The sequence below is a fragment of the Anabrus simplex genome, chromosome 2 (genome assembly GCF_040414725.1).
Source record: "Anabrus simplex isolate iqAnaSimp1 chromosome 2, ASM4041472v1, whole genome shotgun sequence".
NCBI lineage: Eukaryota > Metazoa > Arthropoda > Insecta > Orthoptera > Tettigoniidae > Anabrus > Anabrus simplex.
The window spans coordinates 424,174,586-424,190,742 of record NC_090266.1 but is presented as its reverse complement, the minus strand read 5'-3'; the positions used below and the strand labels follow the sequence as shown (position 1 = coordinate 424,190,742).

At 41.6% G+C, this 16,157-nt stretch overlaps 1 protein-coding gene across 1 annotated transcript in view; it reads right to left on the bottom strand.

Annotated features, from left to right (window-relative positions):
- LOC136863567 (atrial natriuretic peptide receptor 1) overlaps positions 1-15,371 on the bottom strand; it is a 614,185-nt gene extending 598,814 nt beyond the window's left edge. The window contains exon 1 of the mRNA XM_067139947.2: positions 15,121-15,371. Coding sequence (XP_066996048.1) covers positions 15,121-15,371 — 251 coding nt within the window. The remainder of the gene's footprint in view (positions 1-15,120) is intronic.
- Positions 15,372-16,157: the final 786 nt, after the last annotated feature.

The following is a 16,157-nucleotide window of genomic DNA, read 5'->3' as shown; positions in this document are numbered from 1 at the left end:
ACACCACAATTTACTGCACTAATTCTTTTTCGCTGACTATTTTCAACAATACATTAGGCAATGAAATGAATAGTTAAAGAAATTAAGAAAGTAAAACTAATTGTTTAAATCTAAACCTTTACGATATGATAACAGATTTGGTGTTACGAGACCATATATGTTAAAATACCTTTTTTTTTCCAATATTTTGTTCCCAAACGGAAGTATTTTACTATTTCGGATATTCTAAATAGAATTGTATGATTCTTTTATATTAATGTTATATTTTTTTTGCTAGTTGATTTACATCGCACTGACACGGATAGGTCTTATGGCGACGATGGGACAGGAAAGGGCTAGGAGTGGGAAGGAAGCGGCCATGGCCTTAATTAACGCACAGCCCTGGTAAGTAAAGTAAACTCGTGTCCTCATCCCGAGGTAGTGCAGCACTTTTCAGGCACACCCCCCAGTGGAGGTGAGCTGCATGTGCATTTGCCTGGTGTGAAAATGGGAAACCACGGAAAACCATTTTCAGGGCTGCCGACAGTGGGGTTCGAACCTACTATCTCCCGAATACTGGATACTGACCGCAGTTAAGCGACTGCAGCTATCGAGCTCGGTAATGATATATTTACCTTACGATGAAAATGAAAATCCACAGCCTGTTTCCAGTCATTCAGGAATGGAATCAATGAAGCCCCCATCTAGCGGAGAGGATAGGAACTGTGCCGCCTTCCGAAACCTGTCGCACTCCTCTGGTTACCTTACGATCAATTATGAAAATTAGATTTTAATCACACCATGTAAAGATCGGAGACACGTAAGAGATACTAAAAATAGCCGAATGTATTTTACAATTTATTTTTTTATGTCGCACCGACACACATAGGTCTTATGGCGACGATGGGACAGGAAAGACCTAGGAGTGGGAAGGAAGTGGCCATGGCCTTAATTAAGGCACAGCCCCAGCATTTGCCTGCTGTAAAAACTGGAAACCACGGAAAACCATCTTCAGGGCTGCCGAGAGTGGGGTTCGAACCCACTATCTCCCGGATGCGAGCTCACAGCTGCGCGCCCCTAACCGCACGGCCAACTTGATCGGTACCGAATGTTTTACCGTCTAAACCTTTTGTCAGCAAAGAATGTTTAACACAATACTATCCTGATTACCTATGCACGGGTTATCCTAATGATTCGCGCAGGATATTTTAAAGCAGTCTTCATGAAGTAGACAAAGTCTTCCTTCAAAAAGTTGTTAGCCTGCTTTATTGTCAATTGATTCATTTTCATTGTTCATGTGTGGTTGCTCTGATCACAATAACGTAGCTGTAGGATGCAAGTGTAATCTCTGAGAAGAAAGAACAACCTAGTCAACAACTTGAAAAAATTTCAAGTCATCAAAGATATTCCCTGCATGGCGTGTAATATTTCAATAAAACAAATCCTGGAAATGAACAAAGTAAGGAAAACGCAGAAATGAAAAATAGAATAAATTCAAGTGAAATAGAAAATAAACCAGTTCATTTCTTATTACAAAGTAAATCGCACCATCTCCATAAAAGGAATCCTACTTGACCGCGCTGTTGACTGTGTACACCTAAAAGAGGTGACAAGTAGGAGACTATATCAATCGGTCGACTGCTTCTGAACCTCTTACAATCCTCCGACTGAGCCGAGACTGGTTAAATACCGGATAAACCGAGCGAGTTGTCCGTGCGGTAGGGGCGCACAGCTGTGAGCTAACGATTGGGAGATAGTGGGTCCGAACCCCACTGTCGCCAGCCCTGAAGATGGTTTTCTGTGGTTTTTATTTTCACACCAGGCAAGTGCTAGAGCTGTACCTTAAAGCCACGGCCGCTTCCTTCCTACTCCTAGCCCTTTCCTATCCCAACGTCGCCATAAGACCTATCTGCATCAGTGCGATGTAAAGCAAATTGTTATAAAGGTAATAAGGTAATCGACAAATTAAACACTGACGATAAATGAGACTGTACATATTTTCATATTTCATATATTCGCATTCGTCATATGTATAAAGCAGTATTTACCACGTCGCTAGCACATCCGCTCCGCACCAATACTTTAACTGCAAGCGAGCGCACACGCTCCGTCTTCCTACCACCCTCCGGAGCAACGATTGGTTCCTGAGCAACTTTAACTGCAAGCGATCGCACACGCTCCGTCTTCCTACCAGCCTCCGGAGCAACGATTGGTTCCTGAGCAACAGGTTACTACCAGAGGATAATGGATGTAGCGCTGCACTCCCACTAGCGATTGCAATCACAGGAGCAACTGCTCCGCTCCCAGCACTGACCACTACTACTCGGTCGAGTATCACTGCTACGGTGTTCGGCTGAGGATCATTTGCGTGCTCTGGTAGATTTAATTCAGGATCTTCTGGTGCGTTAATTTCCAGGTTTGATTCCCACGGTCCCCACAATATTGCATGAAGCTAAGTGAAAAGCAATACACTTCACAAATATTGATTAATGAAGCAAATATTACAAGACTTTCAAACAGAGAACAAAGCACGTGCGAATTGTCTGAGCCGAGAAGAAGAGACTAGCACCTATTGTAATAAGAGGTGCATTGGCAACAGAGCTGTGAGGATTTATGTTAGGGAATGAGAACTTCCGTTTTAAAGCCCACTACCGTCATAAACGTCCCCCTGCTGGGCAAGTGAGGGGCCAGGAGATCAAAGATTTTTCTTTGCTACCGGCTGAGGTTTAGTTGCCATCCTAACTTTACCTCGGATCGAGGAGGGGTATTTCAGTCACCTTGACAAAGAATTCTATAATGTATAATGTATTCCAAACGGAACGTACAGAAAACAATAGCACGGTTCAACCAGGAAGAAGAACTAAATAAACTCTTCATACCGTGGAACATTCTGTAACTTTTTTGTTGCATATCATCCTTGATATTCCAAACTTGTTTGCTTCCTGTCGCCTTTAAACTCTGTAAACACTTACTTTTCATTCAAACAAGGGCCTTAAAGTATGCAAACGGTTTCCTTTTTAGTCACTAATAACAGAATCCTTTTTCAAGATCCTAGATCTGATTTCCACAGCAGCTACAAATATTGCGGTGTGTATATTCCGTTGTAAACAACGCATTACGTAGAAATTACTCTCACTAACAAAGAAGTTAAACACCTTAAAGGAATGATGGAAATGAAATAAATATGAATACTTTACAAAGGACATGTGACTGTTCTGCAATGATTACAACGGAGTTGACTGTAAGGACATGTTATTAGGATATAGAACCAACTCAGGTCTGGATACATGCGCTGATTCGATTCTTAAACCGTTGTATCCTCTCACGAGACAATTCGGCCCACATATGTTGTAAATGCTGACGATATCCTGCAGATCGGTACTGCGTTTAGTCCCGCTTCCACGCTAGTCTCACGCGTGTTCTACCGGGGTCAGATCGAGGAACCTCTCGTCGTCAAGGTATCCCGAACCACTATCATAGGTGACATGAAGTCATATCCTATGGGTCTCCACAACATTATACCAGGAGTAATGAATGCATGATGTGTCTCCTCACCACAGGGTCAGCATACTCGCACACGCTTGTCATCCGTAGAGATGAGATTTATCGCTGGACACGGTGCGAGGCCATCGTCAACATCCCATCCCTCTTTGTTACGGTACCACTCCAAACTTAGACTAATGGCTTTAATATGATCTTTTTCTTTGTTTTTGTTTTAATTTGCCTCACGTCACACCGTCACAGATAGGTCATCTGGCGATGATGGGAGAGGAAAAATCTAGGAGTGGGAAGGAAGCGGCCGTGGTCTTAATTCGGGTAGCCTACAGCCCCAGAATTTGCCTGGTGTCAAAATGGGAAACCACGGAAAACCATCTTCAGAACTGCCGACAGTGGGGTTCAAACCCACCATCCTCCGTGATTGCTACGTGACGCAAAATGTGCGGCCACTTATTTGGTTTATTGTGAAATCGCAAATGGTGACTGTTGAGGACAATGTGACAGTTCAAAGTAGAGAATAAGTTGACAGGATACTCAATCTAGTGGTTGACATTCTGAAGAGGAATAATATATTTGGCATGTTTCAACATGACAGTTCCCACACTCATACTGCATGCATATGAATGGAAGCTTTCCAGAACATCACACCTTTACAATGGCCCTTCAGGTTCTCGGACTTAAGCACAATTGAAGATAATTATATTAGACATACCAGATAGACAAGTGAACAACTCTCCTCACCCACACCAAACTATGGAGCATCTGACCACCACGGTGCTGCAAGCGTGGACCGAAATTCCGAAGAAAGGAATGTACGGTTTTACTGACTCACTGTCTCTAAGAATTCAGTATTATATTGCAGCATGAAGTGGCCATACATTGCACTGACTGCCACCCATACGTGGGCACAGAGGAAGCGGAAATTATTATCGCATCACTGTCCAAACCTTGTTCTATATGTTCAATTGCATATTTACATTCTTACCACTTCATGGTGCTGCCTTTATCGCTTTGGATCGTGTGTGTGTATATACAATGAGGTTATTTGTCAGGTATTATGTTATGGGTGTTTTAGTATATCTTGATGTGTTTTTGAGGTAACAATGATGAAAATGATGGCTTTGAAGCAATTTAAAAGCTAAAGTTAATAAGGACATTCATAATGTGAAAAGGCAAATTTATAACGTTCCAAAAGTCGGAGAGAAGCGAATGCAATTGTTTTCAACCTAGTGGGAGGATGCAGCGGTGACGACTGCTTAATATTTACTTGTTGATTTTCTTCACAAAGAATAAAAGAGTATGGATTTAGTATTTTTAAAAAGCACAGAATAGGAACACCATCCACTGTTTAAACTAATATTTTAATGCGATCTGCTTGATATAAAGCATAATATTTTAGACTGTGAAGGAAGCAAAGAAATAAACAAGAAGACATAATCTCTTCACAACCTATCTTCTGGTTTTGTTATCTCGCAAACCACTCAGTGTTTCCTTTTCATTTACACGCTGTCAAATACAGTCGGTACTAGCCGCAGCATGCTGTATGCTATCTTCGCAGTAAACTTACGTGTCACTAGCTTGTTTGTTATCAAGGCTATCGCAGGTTTGATTTCTGGATTTTGAAAGTGAGATATTTTAAATTTGAAGTCATCTGTCCATGTTCTGATTCAAGTATGATCACAGGATCATGCAAATCGGTATTTTTATAACAAATGTAACAGTAGTGGGAATATCCGAAGTTCGAATTCCGGTCCATTCACTACCATATATGCTTGTTATCTATATCATTGGCAATGCCTAACAACGACCTAATTACTGACTTAACCTTGACTTCTCATAATAAGGTCGTCGAGGCATTCACCTAGTATTCTGAGTAATCTTTAACCTCATACTTCTAGTTATTAATCCACCATTTCGATTCAGAATATGGTACTTAGGTATTCAGTCCAACTTCTAATCATTTTTTCTCAGAATTCCAAATTCCAATTCATCACCTGAGTCCTGTAGATCATTCTTGTTATCGATCTAACAGTGTCTTGAGACTAACGCGGTCCTAGGATGTGTTGTACTTGTATAAGAAATTGGGAAGGATAAGATATTACCCAAACATACACTCGGAACTAAAATAGCAAGGCATGGAAAGGAAATTTAAAGAATGACTAAACGTGGTCTCTTATAAACAAACTTGCGATTTTACGTAATCGTTCATCCAGTGAATACAGATAGGGCTTGTATTTTCAAGCAAGCAGATATTTAGTTTACAGTGCAAAAGTATTTCAAAATTGGTTCGTAAATATAGGGACATAGCCCCCTGAGCACATGTTTAAAATAGTAAAATATTAGAAGGAAAAACTGTGTGTGAGATAACATTTCCGTAATGGGAAGTCCCTATAGCAAAAGCCACGATGAGAAAATAATGAAGATTTGTGTTTACAGACTCCAAATATCGAGTTATCGACTGACAAATGTGTAGGATGTGGTGAACTTGTGACACAGTCAAGGGATTCTCACCAAGGTAGTCACGGTTACCCAACCGAGTCACCGAAACCTAGGTTTATGACAAATATTAAGTCTTTCACGAAAATAAGTACACGTATTCATTTAAACAATGATATTGAACGCTACGGCTAAAATTCGAATATAATAGCAAAATTTTGGAATTCGGGCTGTGAAATTCATATTCAAAGCATAGAACAAGTTCAAAAACGCTTTCTAATATTGCTGCATCCCTAAACAGCAAGCAATTACCCTTGCATGGTACCGTACTACTAAATTTGTATAAGTTATGAAGAAATTGGAATATCGAAGACAGATGGATGAAAGGAAATTCTTATACAAAATGTAAGTGCAACAACTGACAATCCACGGAGCAAGTGGCCGTGCGGTTACAGCCGTGCGGCTGTGAGCTTGTAATCGGGAGATAGTGGGTTTGAACCTCACTGACGTCAGCCCTGAAGATGGTTTTCCGTGGTTTCCCATTTTCACACCAGGCAAACGCTGGGGCTGTACCTTAATTAATACTACGGTCGCTTCCTTCCCACTCCTAGCCCATTCCTATCCTATCGTCGCCATAAGACCTATCTGTGTCGGTGCGACGTAAAGCAATTTGTAAAAAACTGTTTATGAAAAATCGTCAATCTGTTTTGATAGAAATATCGAAGTAAGGGCTAATCTTTCAAATAGCACCTTTATATTGATGATATGCGTTGAACACCTATTGAATGCTTCCCTGTCGCGTTGATCGTAATGGTCTGACGTAGGAAAGGCAGTCTGCGAGGAGGAGGAGGAGGAGGAGGAGGAGATAGCAGAACCCCTACATTAATACCTACCATTGTACCAATGTACAGCGGCTACCTTGTCTAGTAACCTCCCTGCCTCAGGTCCCAAAAGTTAGACTGATAAAACTAATAGGTCATAAGTTACAAGTTGTAAGCCCCTGAAGTAGCTCTCTAGAGTTAGGGCCGTAAGAATAGTGTATAGCAACCATCTTGCTCAGTAGCCCTTGCCTCACTCTCTGAAAGTTAGGTTGATAAAACTCATAGGTCATAAGTTACAAGTTGTGAGCCCCTGAGACAGCTGGCTAGTTAGATCTATACGAATAAAGTATAGCAGCTATCTTGCATAGTATCCCTACATCAGTTCTGATGATGATGATGATGATGATGATATTTATTATTTAAGAGGGCCTAACGGCTAGGTCACCGGCCCTAATTGTAAGAGGTGAACGAAACGAAATATAAACTTCAAAATGTATCCACTGGCTAGAATCTAAAACGAATAATAATTTAAAAATGATAGTGAAACAGAAACAAACAGTGGATCCAATTCACAAAGCCTGAATTACTGGGATGATGCATAAAGAGGTTCAAAATCCAGGTCGCCAGCCCCTCTTAATGGTACTAATCACTGGGAGGTAGAACCATGGTGTTCCTCCTATATTGGTACTATCCACAGGGAATGTAGACCTATCGTATGTCACATGCAACGGCATCACTCACAGGTAACACAAACTCATGGTACTACATGAGGGTACTACTCATAAGCAACGCAGACCCATGGTGCTCCGCACATAGTGGGGCAAATCACGGGCGCCGGTATTCCCGTGGTGTCCCTCACTAAGCGGAACTAATATACCCATGGTGTTACTTACATCGTCATAGGCAATGCAGACCTACGGTGCATAACACATTATGGTAACGACTACAGGTAATACAAACCCATAGTACTCTTCACATAATGGAACTACTCTCAGGTAACGCACACCCATAGTTTTCGCTCATAGTGGTACTTACCATGGGCGCCAGCCAAACCCGTGGTTTTTCTCACATAGTGGTACAAATCGCAGGCAACGTACACCCATGGTGTTTCTCGTAAAGTGGTACTACTCATGGGTAGCGCAGATCTGTTCTGAACTCAGGGGAACCGACACATTCCAGCACAGCGTTACGGCACATGGGCATTAGTTCCCGTAGCCGAATGCCCGTTCTCCCGCTTCGGTAGAATACACACAATCGTAGACCCTACTAACCACAGAACCGTGGTGTTCCTTACATAACGGCACTACTTATTGGTAACGCAGATCCATGGTGTTCCTCACATGGTGGTACAAACTGCAAGTAACGTCGAACTGGGGTGTTCCTTACGTAATGGTACTAAGCACAAGTAGTTTCATGGTTCTAATGTCATCATCACTTGGTCGCCCCATTCAGTCACCTCTTACGACAGACAGGGGATACCGCGGGTGTATTCTACGTCTGCGTCCCCCACCTACAGGGGGTTGTGTGTTTCGTCCGCAAGAGCTATTTTATTTCGCTCAAGTCCACCGGCAAGCCGGTTAGGACCCCACTACCCGCCACCTGGAGTGCGCAATCTGAGAGTATCACCTCTCCCGCTGCTACGCCAGCGTAGTAGGTTCGTGGTGCATCAGTTCTCCAAAGTTAGGCTGCTAAAACTAACGATTTTGTAGGTAAGATACATTTAAGAAGTAATAATTTCGTGTAGCTAGTTCTAGCCGAGCGCAGTCCTTGTAAGGCAGACTATCCGATGAGGATTCACATGTTATGAGAACATAATGTGAAGGAGCGGCATCTGTGTGTGTCTAGGTAAATATTGGTTCTTCAACTACATACACTCTCGATGTTTTAAAAAGGTAAGCCATTAATTATAAATTACTCATAATGTGTTGCTAAAATATTAATATTTTACATTTAACTCTCACAAGTAAAGGCGCTAAAATAACATACGCAATATTCCCTGCTTATTGTAAGAGGCTACTAGGCACCCCCTCAGGGTCTGTAACCTTGAGAGTGTGAGTTGGTAACAACGGGGCTGTGTGCTGAGTCCTGACATTGCTTTTATTTATACTGTTTTATCTTTTTTTACCCCTATTACATTATTATTATATTTTTATTTACTACTTTTACAGTTTTCAAAAACACCGACATGCCGGAATTTTGTCCTGCAAAAGTTATTTACGGTATTATTACTGTATTATTACACCCTACTGAATACTGTTATAATTTTCAAAGACATCGAGATGCCGTAATTTTGTCCTGCAAGACTTCCTTACGGTATTATTAGTGTATTATTACACCTTACTGAATACTGTTACAGTTTTCAAAGACACCGAGATGCCGTAATTTTGTCCTGCAAGAGTTCTTTGCGGTATTATTATTGCATTCTACTAATTAACTTTACGGTTTTCAAAGACACCGAGATGCCGGAATTTTGACCTACAAGTGTTCTATTAAATTATTATTACATCCTACTGAATACTCTTACGGTTTTCAAAGACACCAAGATACCGAAATTTTGTCCTGCAAGAGTTCTATTACATTATTATCATTATTATTATTATTATTATTATTATTATTATTATTATTATTATTATTATTATTATTATTATTACATCCTAACACCTCGGTGTCTTCTAAATTAATAATAGTCACTAATTCTTTTCTTATTCTGTCGCTTATCCCACACTCGTAGAGTTGCGGTAGGAAATGGTGTCACAAATGTATACCTGGCCCAGTTTTACGGCCAGATGCCCTTTCCTCCTCATAATCCTGGTAGCGTACTCCTCCTCCTGATCTGGTCCACTTTTACGACTACATGCTCTTCCTAGCTGTTAGGGGCGGGCAGCTGTGAGCTTGCATTCGGGAAATAGTAGGTTCGAATCTCACTGTCGGCAGCCTTCAAGATAGTTTTCTGTACTTTCCTATTTTCACAGCAGGCAATATTAGGTCTCTACCTTAATTTAGACTGCACCCACATCCTTCCCTCTCCTAGCCCTTTCCTATCCCCATCATCGCCATAAAACCCATTTGTGTCGGTGGGACGTAAAGTCAGTGATAAATTGCTAGCCTTCTGCGTCCTATTTGGCAAGTTCACTCCTAGCTCAGTCCGGTAGGTATTTCAAGGCGCTGAAATACGTTAGCCACGAGTCGGTAGATTTACCTGCACGTAGAAGAACTAGGGGGTGACAACAGCATTCCAGCACCACGGTGTCTTCGAAAATAATATGGGTGACTACTTCTTTACTTATTTTGCCGCTTTTCCCACACTCGTAGAGTTGCGGTTGCGAATGGTGTCACAAATGTAGACCTGGCCCAGTTTTACAGCCAGATGCCCTTTTCTCCTCCTCATCATCATCCAAGTAGCGTACTCCTCCTCCTATCCCTGATCTGGCCCAGTTTACGGCCAGATGCCCTTCTATTCTCCACCTCCTGATAATCCTAGCAGCGTACTACTACTCCTGATCAGGCACAGCTTCACGGTCAAATGCCCTTTCATCCTCCTTATAATCCCAGTAGCGTAATCCTCCTCCTGATCTGGTCCAGTTTTACGGCCAGGGGCCTTCCATCTTCATCATCCTGGTAGCGAACCCCTTCCCTTAATCTGGCCAATTTTACAAACAGATGCCCTTCCCTCCTGCTCATAATCCAAGTAGCGTACTCCTCCTCATTTGGTCCAGTTTTACGGCCAAATGCCCTCCTCCTCCTCCTCCTCCTGATCTGGTCCACTTTTGCGGCCAGATATCCTTCCCTCTTCATCATCATTCTAGTAGCGTACGCCTCCTGATCAGACCCAGTTTGACGGCCAGATGCCCTTCCCTCCTCCTCATCCTTGTATCCTACTCCTCCTGATCTGGCCCAGTTTTACGTCCAGATGCCATTCCCTCCTCATCATCCTAGTAGCGTGCTCCTCCTGATATGTACCAGTTTTACGGTCAGATGTCCTTCCCTCCTCCTCATAATCCTAGTAGCGTACTCCTACTGATCTGACCCAGTTTTACGGCCAGATGCCCTTACTAGCGCTCTAGGGAAGGTTAGGTCCATGTCGCTATCTTGTCTCCAGCTCTAAGCCCCTAGAGAAGTTATGTTGATGCCTGGTCAGCGTCATGTTAGACCCACAGTCTGTTAGGTTAGGCTTATTCTCTTATGCAAGTGTTGAGTCTCTTAGGCTCGTACTCTTATGCTTCGAACTAGGGTCAGTAAGGTTAACGCCCTTAGGCCTAGGATTATATCCTGGGCTCTCTATAATGTTAGGCCTGCATACGTATGCAGCGTAACATCGTCTTAGACACGTCACAGCAACCGTAAATCGTTCTTATAGCCAACCGCAAGCCGGAAATCGTTATCTCCTTATCTTATCTTCATCCCAAACCACAAACCAGAAGTCCTTATCGCCAACCAGAAACCGGAAGTAGTTATCTTGTCATATCATCTTCCTATTAATCATCCCATTGTTCCCATTGTGTTTGAACCCGCCTAGCCCTACTACTTATATGCACCACGGGTTGAAATAGTAGTAGAAGTAGTAGCGCCGGCCCTATATTTTAGGGGCGGTGCGTCTAGCGCTTACCAGGAGACCTCTGATTCAATTACCAGTCAGGCCTGAGCTTTTTAACCGGATATGGGGTCTAGTTCGAGCTCCATTCAATGTATGTGAGAACAATTGAGGAGGTATCTGATAGTAAGATAGCCAAGAATAACGGCCGAGGGGATTCATCGCGCTGACCACGCGTCTTCACGTAATCGGCAAGCCTTCGAGACGAGCAGCAATTGCTTGGTTGACCAAGGCTCATCAGAGGAATAGACGTTGAGGAAAGTCACTGCGTCCTGGAACGAACGTTAAACCTTGGGTGTCCAGCCTTCCCACGTTCAAGTATAGAAGACAAATTGGGGCAAAAATTCATTTTTTAAGACGAGGAGTAAGAGACAGGAATGTTCGATAGTCTCTAGTTCTTTGAAAACATGTAAGAAAAAACTAGGTAAACAATTTATAGGGAATCTGCCACATGGGCGACAGTCCTCAATGCAAATTGATTGATTGATTGATTGATTGATTGATTGATTGATTGATTGATTGATTGATTGATTGATTGATTGATTGATTGATTGATTGATTGATTGATTGATTGATTGATTGATTGATTGATTGATTGATTGATTGATTGATTGATTGATTGATTGATTGATTGATTGATTGATTGATTGATTGATTGATTGATTGATTGATTGATTGATTGATTGATTGATTGATTGATTGATTGATTGATTGATTGATTGATTGATTGATTGATTGATTGATTGATTGATTGATTGATTGATTGATTGATTGATTGATTGATTGATTGATTGATTGATTGATTGATTGATTGATTGATTGATTGATTGATTGATTGATTGATTGATTGATTGATTGATTGATTGATTGATTGATTGATTGATTGTAAAAGGTGGATTTTGTGTGAAATGAAAGGTAGTTGAATTATAGGCCGGCATTAAAACCGATACTACACCGCAGTAGCATGCCTAATAATCCCCTGGGCCGATGACCTTCGATGTTAGGCCCCTTAAAACAACAAGCATCATCATCAATAATCCCCTTGTTTCGTTCCGTAAAACACCAGTCACCATCACCTTTGCCGCAGTAGTCGGGAACAGGTGTGAGCCAAGTTGAATCTTAAGCCATTTGTTTTCTTCTATCGCTTTGTGTGTGCTTACCGTGGCAGTCTAGGAATTTGCATTTTTAACACATCAGTAGGATTTAAAAAATCTTCCTCCGCAAAGTTGTTGCTCGTATAGAAAATGCATTGCATTATGAAGTGATCGAGTTAATATATTGTGAGATGACCTTCGCTACACAGTGTGAAACATCTAAATATTTTGTATGCAGTTTAGAATTCAGATGGTTATATTCTACAATCTTATTAAGTAGAAACGAAGTGGTCATCATCGTTGAGTAGTTTCAGTGTCTACGTTACTGCACACTAAGTTATTGTCTTGTGTAATCATTTGTTCAGTTCTCAATATTCAGAGCAAAGAAGGAAAATACCTCCCGAGACCCCGACATCCGTTCCAGCAATTCAGGATGGACGCTGTTTGTGTTGCGATTTGAATCTCGAGCCTCTGAAGCACACCCAGTCCTTTACGTTAACTTCCTGACTCAGTTCTGAATCAAACGCATTAATGGACGACTAAATTTGTAATTCATCCATTGTACAGTTTAAGAAAAGAATATGGGCAGGCCTAGGGTTGTTGTAAGCCATATTTTCCAGTGTTGCCCACTTGCAGTGTCTTCGTTTGTGTGACCTACCTGCGTGGCAAGAGGGGCATAGGGTACTTAATTTAAATTTTGTTTCAGACACACTGTAATTTTCGGTGGCTATTTCGAGCGAGGGCTTTCATCGAGTTTACCCCTGTTTACTTCAGTAAATACCTAACTTCACGTTTCCGAGCTTTTATGTATGCACGGGCCCCTGCACCTCGTTCAATCAAGTAAAGATCTAAGAGCAACAACAACTTAAGGTGAAATTTGTCTGAAAATAGTATCGTGGTGACTGCACGAATGGGCCTATATAATTCTGATTAATTTGACGCTAGGTTCAGTCCTATAACTCCGAGATTGAAATACCATAAGATATATTTTCAGTGATTGAGGAAAATCCAGACTAGATTCAATATCAGGAGAGCCGATTTTAACTCAGAAATTACCATGCTCAGTTTCTCTCCCAGTCTCCTATTCTTACGCTCTAAGCTATGGCAAAGAAAATTAATTTCTGTGCTAGCCTACATCCAACATTGGTGAAATATATAGTTTGTAGTGCGCTATGTCTTCTACTATGGAGTAGAACAAGATTTCTTTAAGTTATAACGATCTGTCTCAGCATCGTCTTAGCTTTGACAATGTGAAAATAGTAGATATGTGAGTGATACTAATTTTTTTGTATTGCTTTTACGTCTCATTGACTAAGATAGGTCTAATGGTGGCGATGGTATAGGACAGGACTAATACTGGGAAGGAAGCAACTGTGGTCTTAATTAATGCACAGTCCCACCATTTTCCTGGTGTGAACACGCAAACCATAGAAAACAATGTTCAGGACTGCCGAGAGTGGGGCTCGAACCCTCCATTTCCCGAACGCAAGCTAAGAACTACACGATCCAGAACCACTACTAACACAATTCATCGTGCAGTCAGTCCCTGTAATGATGGTGAGTGGGAGCCGCTGGTATGTTCGGCTGGTGCCTGTACATCAGCGGGCAGGCAGACTGATATGTAATATGTTCGAGATCCCGGATCATTATGGAAGTAATAGGTCGTCCATCCCACTCTCCTGTGTTTTAGGGAGAGTTGCATAAGCTCTAGGAGTTCTAATAGGCCGTACTCCTAATGTTAACGCAAATCGCATTGTAGACACGCCATGCGGGCTAGCCGATACATCCTACTCGCTTAATCGTTGGCTTACTTCTAAAACCTCGTATGTCTCAATGCTCTTCCTACCCATTATATTCCTTAAGACTGGTCACCCCTCCAAGAGACATATTTATATGCAGTCCATCAAAACAATTTTCGTTGAAATCATTTTCCTGTGCTGATGTGTAAAGGAACATGAATCTTAAATACATTATGCCGTAGGAGTGCGTCAATTCGCCAGGCAAACGTCGCCCTACCTTACGGTATGGTGAGGTCCATTTTCCTTTACACATCGGCATAGGAAAATGAACACAACGAACAGTATACTCATGGACTGCATATAAATATGTGGCTGGGAGCCGTGACCAGTCTTAAGGAATATAATGGGTGGGAAGAGCATTTGGAGATACGAGGTTTTAGAAGTAAGCCATCGTAATACGTTTGCATTCTAACCCATTACTGCACAAAAATGTGAAATCTAGTTATAGCACATTCTGGACCTATGAAGAGAGCAACAGGACACTTCAGCTATCTTTGTCGGTTGATAGTAGAACTATTACTGAGTCGACTGGAGTTAGGTCTGAGGCCTCAATACTTCCGTGCATACATAGATATAAACGTACATACATACATACACGCATATATGCATACATAGATACATACATACCTTCTGCCCCGTACTGGGAAATACGTGATTCCTAAAATCAGCGATCATCATTCGTCTCTCCAGTACACAAGGATATGGAATTTTCTTAGAAGAAGACATTAAAATAACTCGTTAAGTATGTTTTCCAGTTGAAGTTCTGGGGTCAATATCGAACATGTAAAAAGTTCTAATTTGCATGCATCAAGCACAAGCTTCTGGTTAATATTCTTGTGTTTGGAGAATATCCAAATGTAATGAAGGTATTCTTTGAGCTTTCCTAAAAAATAACTACTTACCTGGCTTGCACTTTGTTGAGGCAGACTTTATGTTTTTTGAGGAACAAGTTGTTCACCTCCTCCAGTGCCATGTCAACAGCAGGACCACAGCGCTCTAAATCAAAAGGTGAGTCGAGATGCGAGGCCATCAGCACACCAACATTGTAGACCAGAAAGTCTTCACGACAAGAACCGACATTAGTGGAGTTGGAGAAGAGATGTGGTACGGCGAAGAACGCCGTGCCGAACAGCACGACCAGAAGGCGAGCCATGGGACGGCGCCACAGGGCGTCTTGTACGACCCGGAGCTTGCTGGTCAGTGAGCCAGGCAGAACGCGCTGCCTCTCTTTAGCTTACGGTCTCCATAGTAACTGGTTCGTCCTAGTGCGCCTGACACCATCAATGGAGGTGGTGAAGCTCTGTATTTCGCCACCTGATTCAATAGAAACCAATCAAGATTACAGAAAATATCCTCCGGTGTTAAAAACTTATCACTCTGAGTTCTGATATCATATGTAGGTCAATCGATTTCTAGTGAAGTAGAAAAACTTTGACTGAGTGTTCTAATATTTTTGAATTGTTCTGTGTAGAAAGATTGAACACATTAAAGATTGCATGAAAAAGCATCCATAAAATCGGAACATAGAAACACAAAAATAAGCATGGTAGTAGAAATGTGTTATGACTGTACAGAAATACTAATTTTACATAATCGGAAGTCTTCTGCACGAGACTTTAAACATAATTTACCATTACATTTCATTAAAATACTTGTTGGTCTCGTTATGAAATGCACATTATTTTAAGGATATAACATTTATTTAAATATATTTTACATATTGTTGTTGTGCCTAGAAAAATCGTTATGTGATAATATTCCAGGTTAGAACTCTGAGCAGAAAGGTTATGTCACCTAAGGTTCAATACTACATGAACTATATCAACGAATTTTCGTTCTGCCGGGCTCAGTGGCTCGGACGGTTGAGGCGCTTGGCCTTCCGACCCCAACTTGAGAGGTTAGGTCCTGGCTCAGGCCGGTAATATCTGAAGGTGCTCAA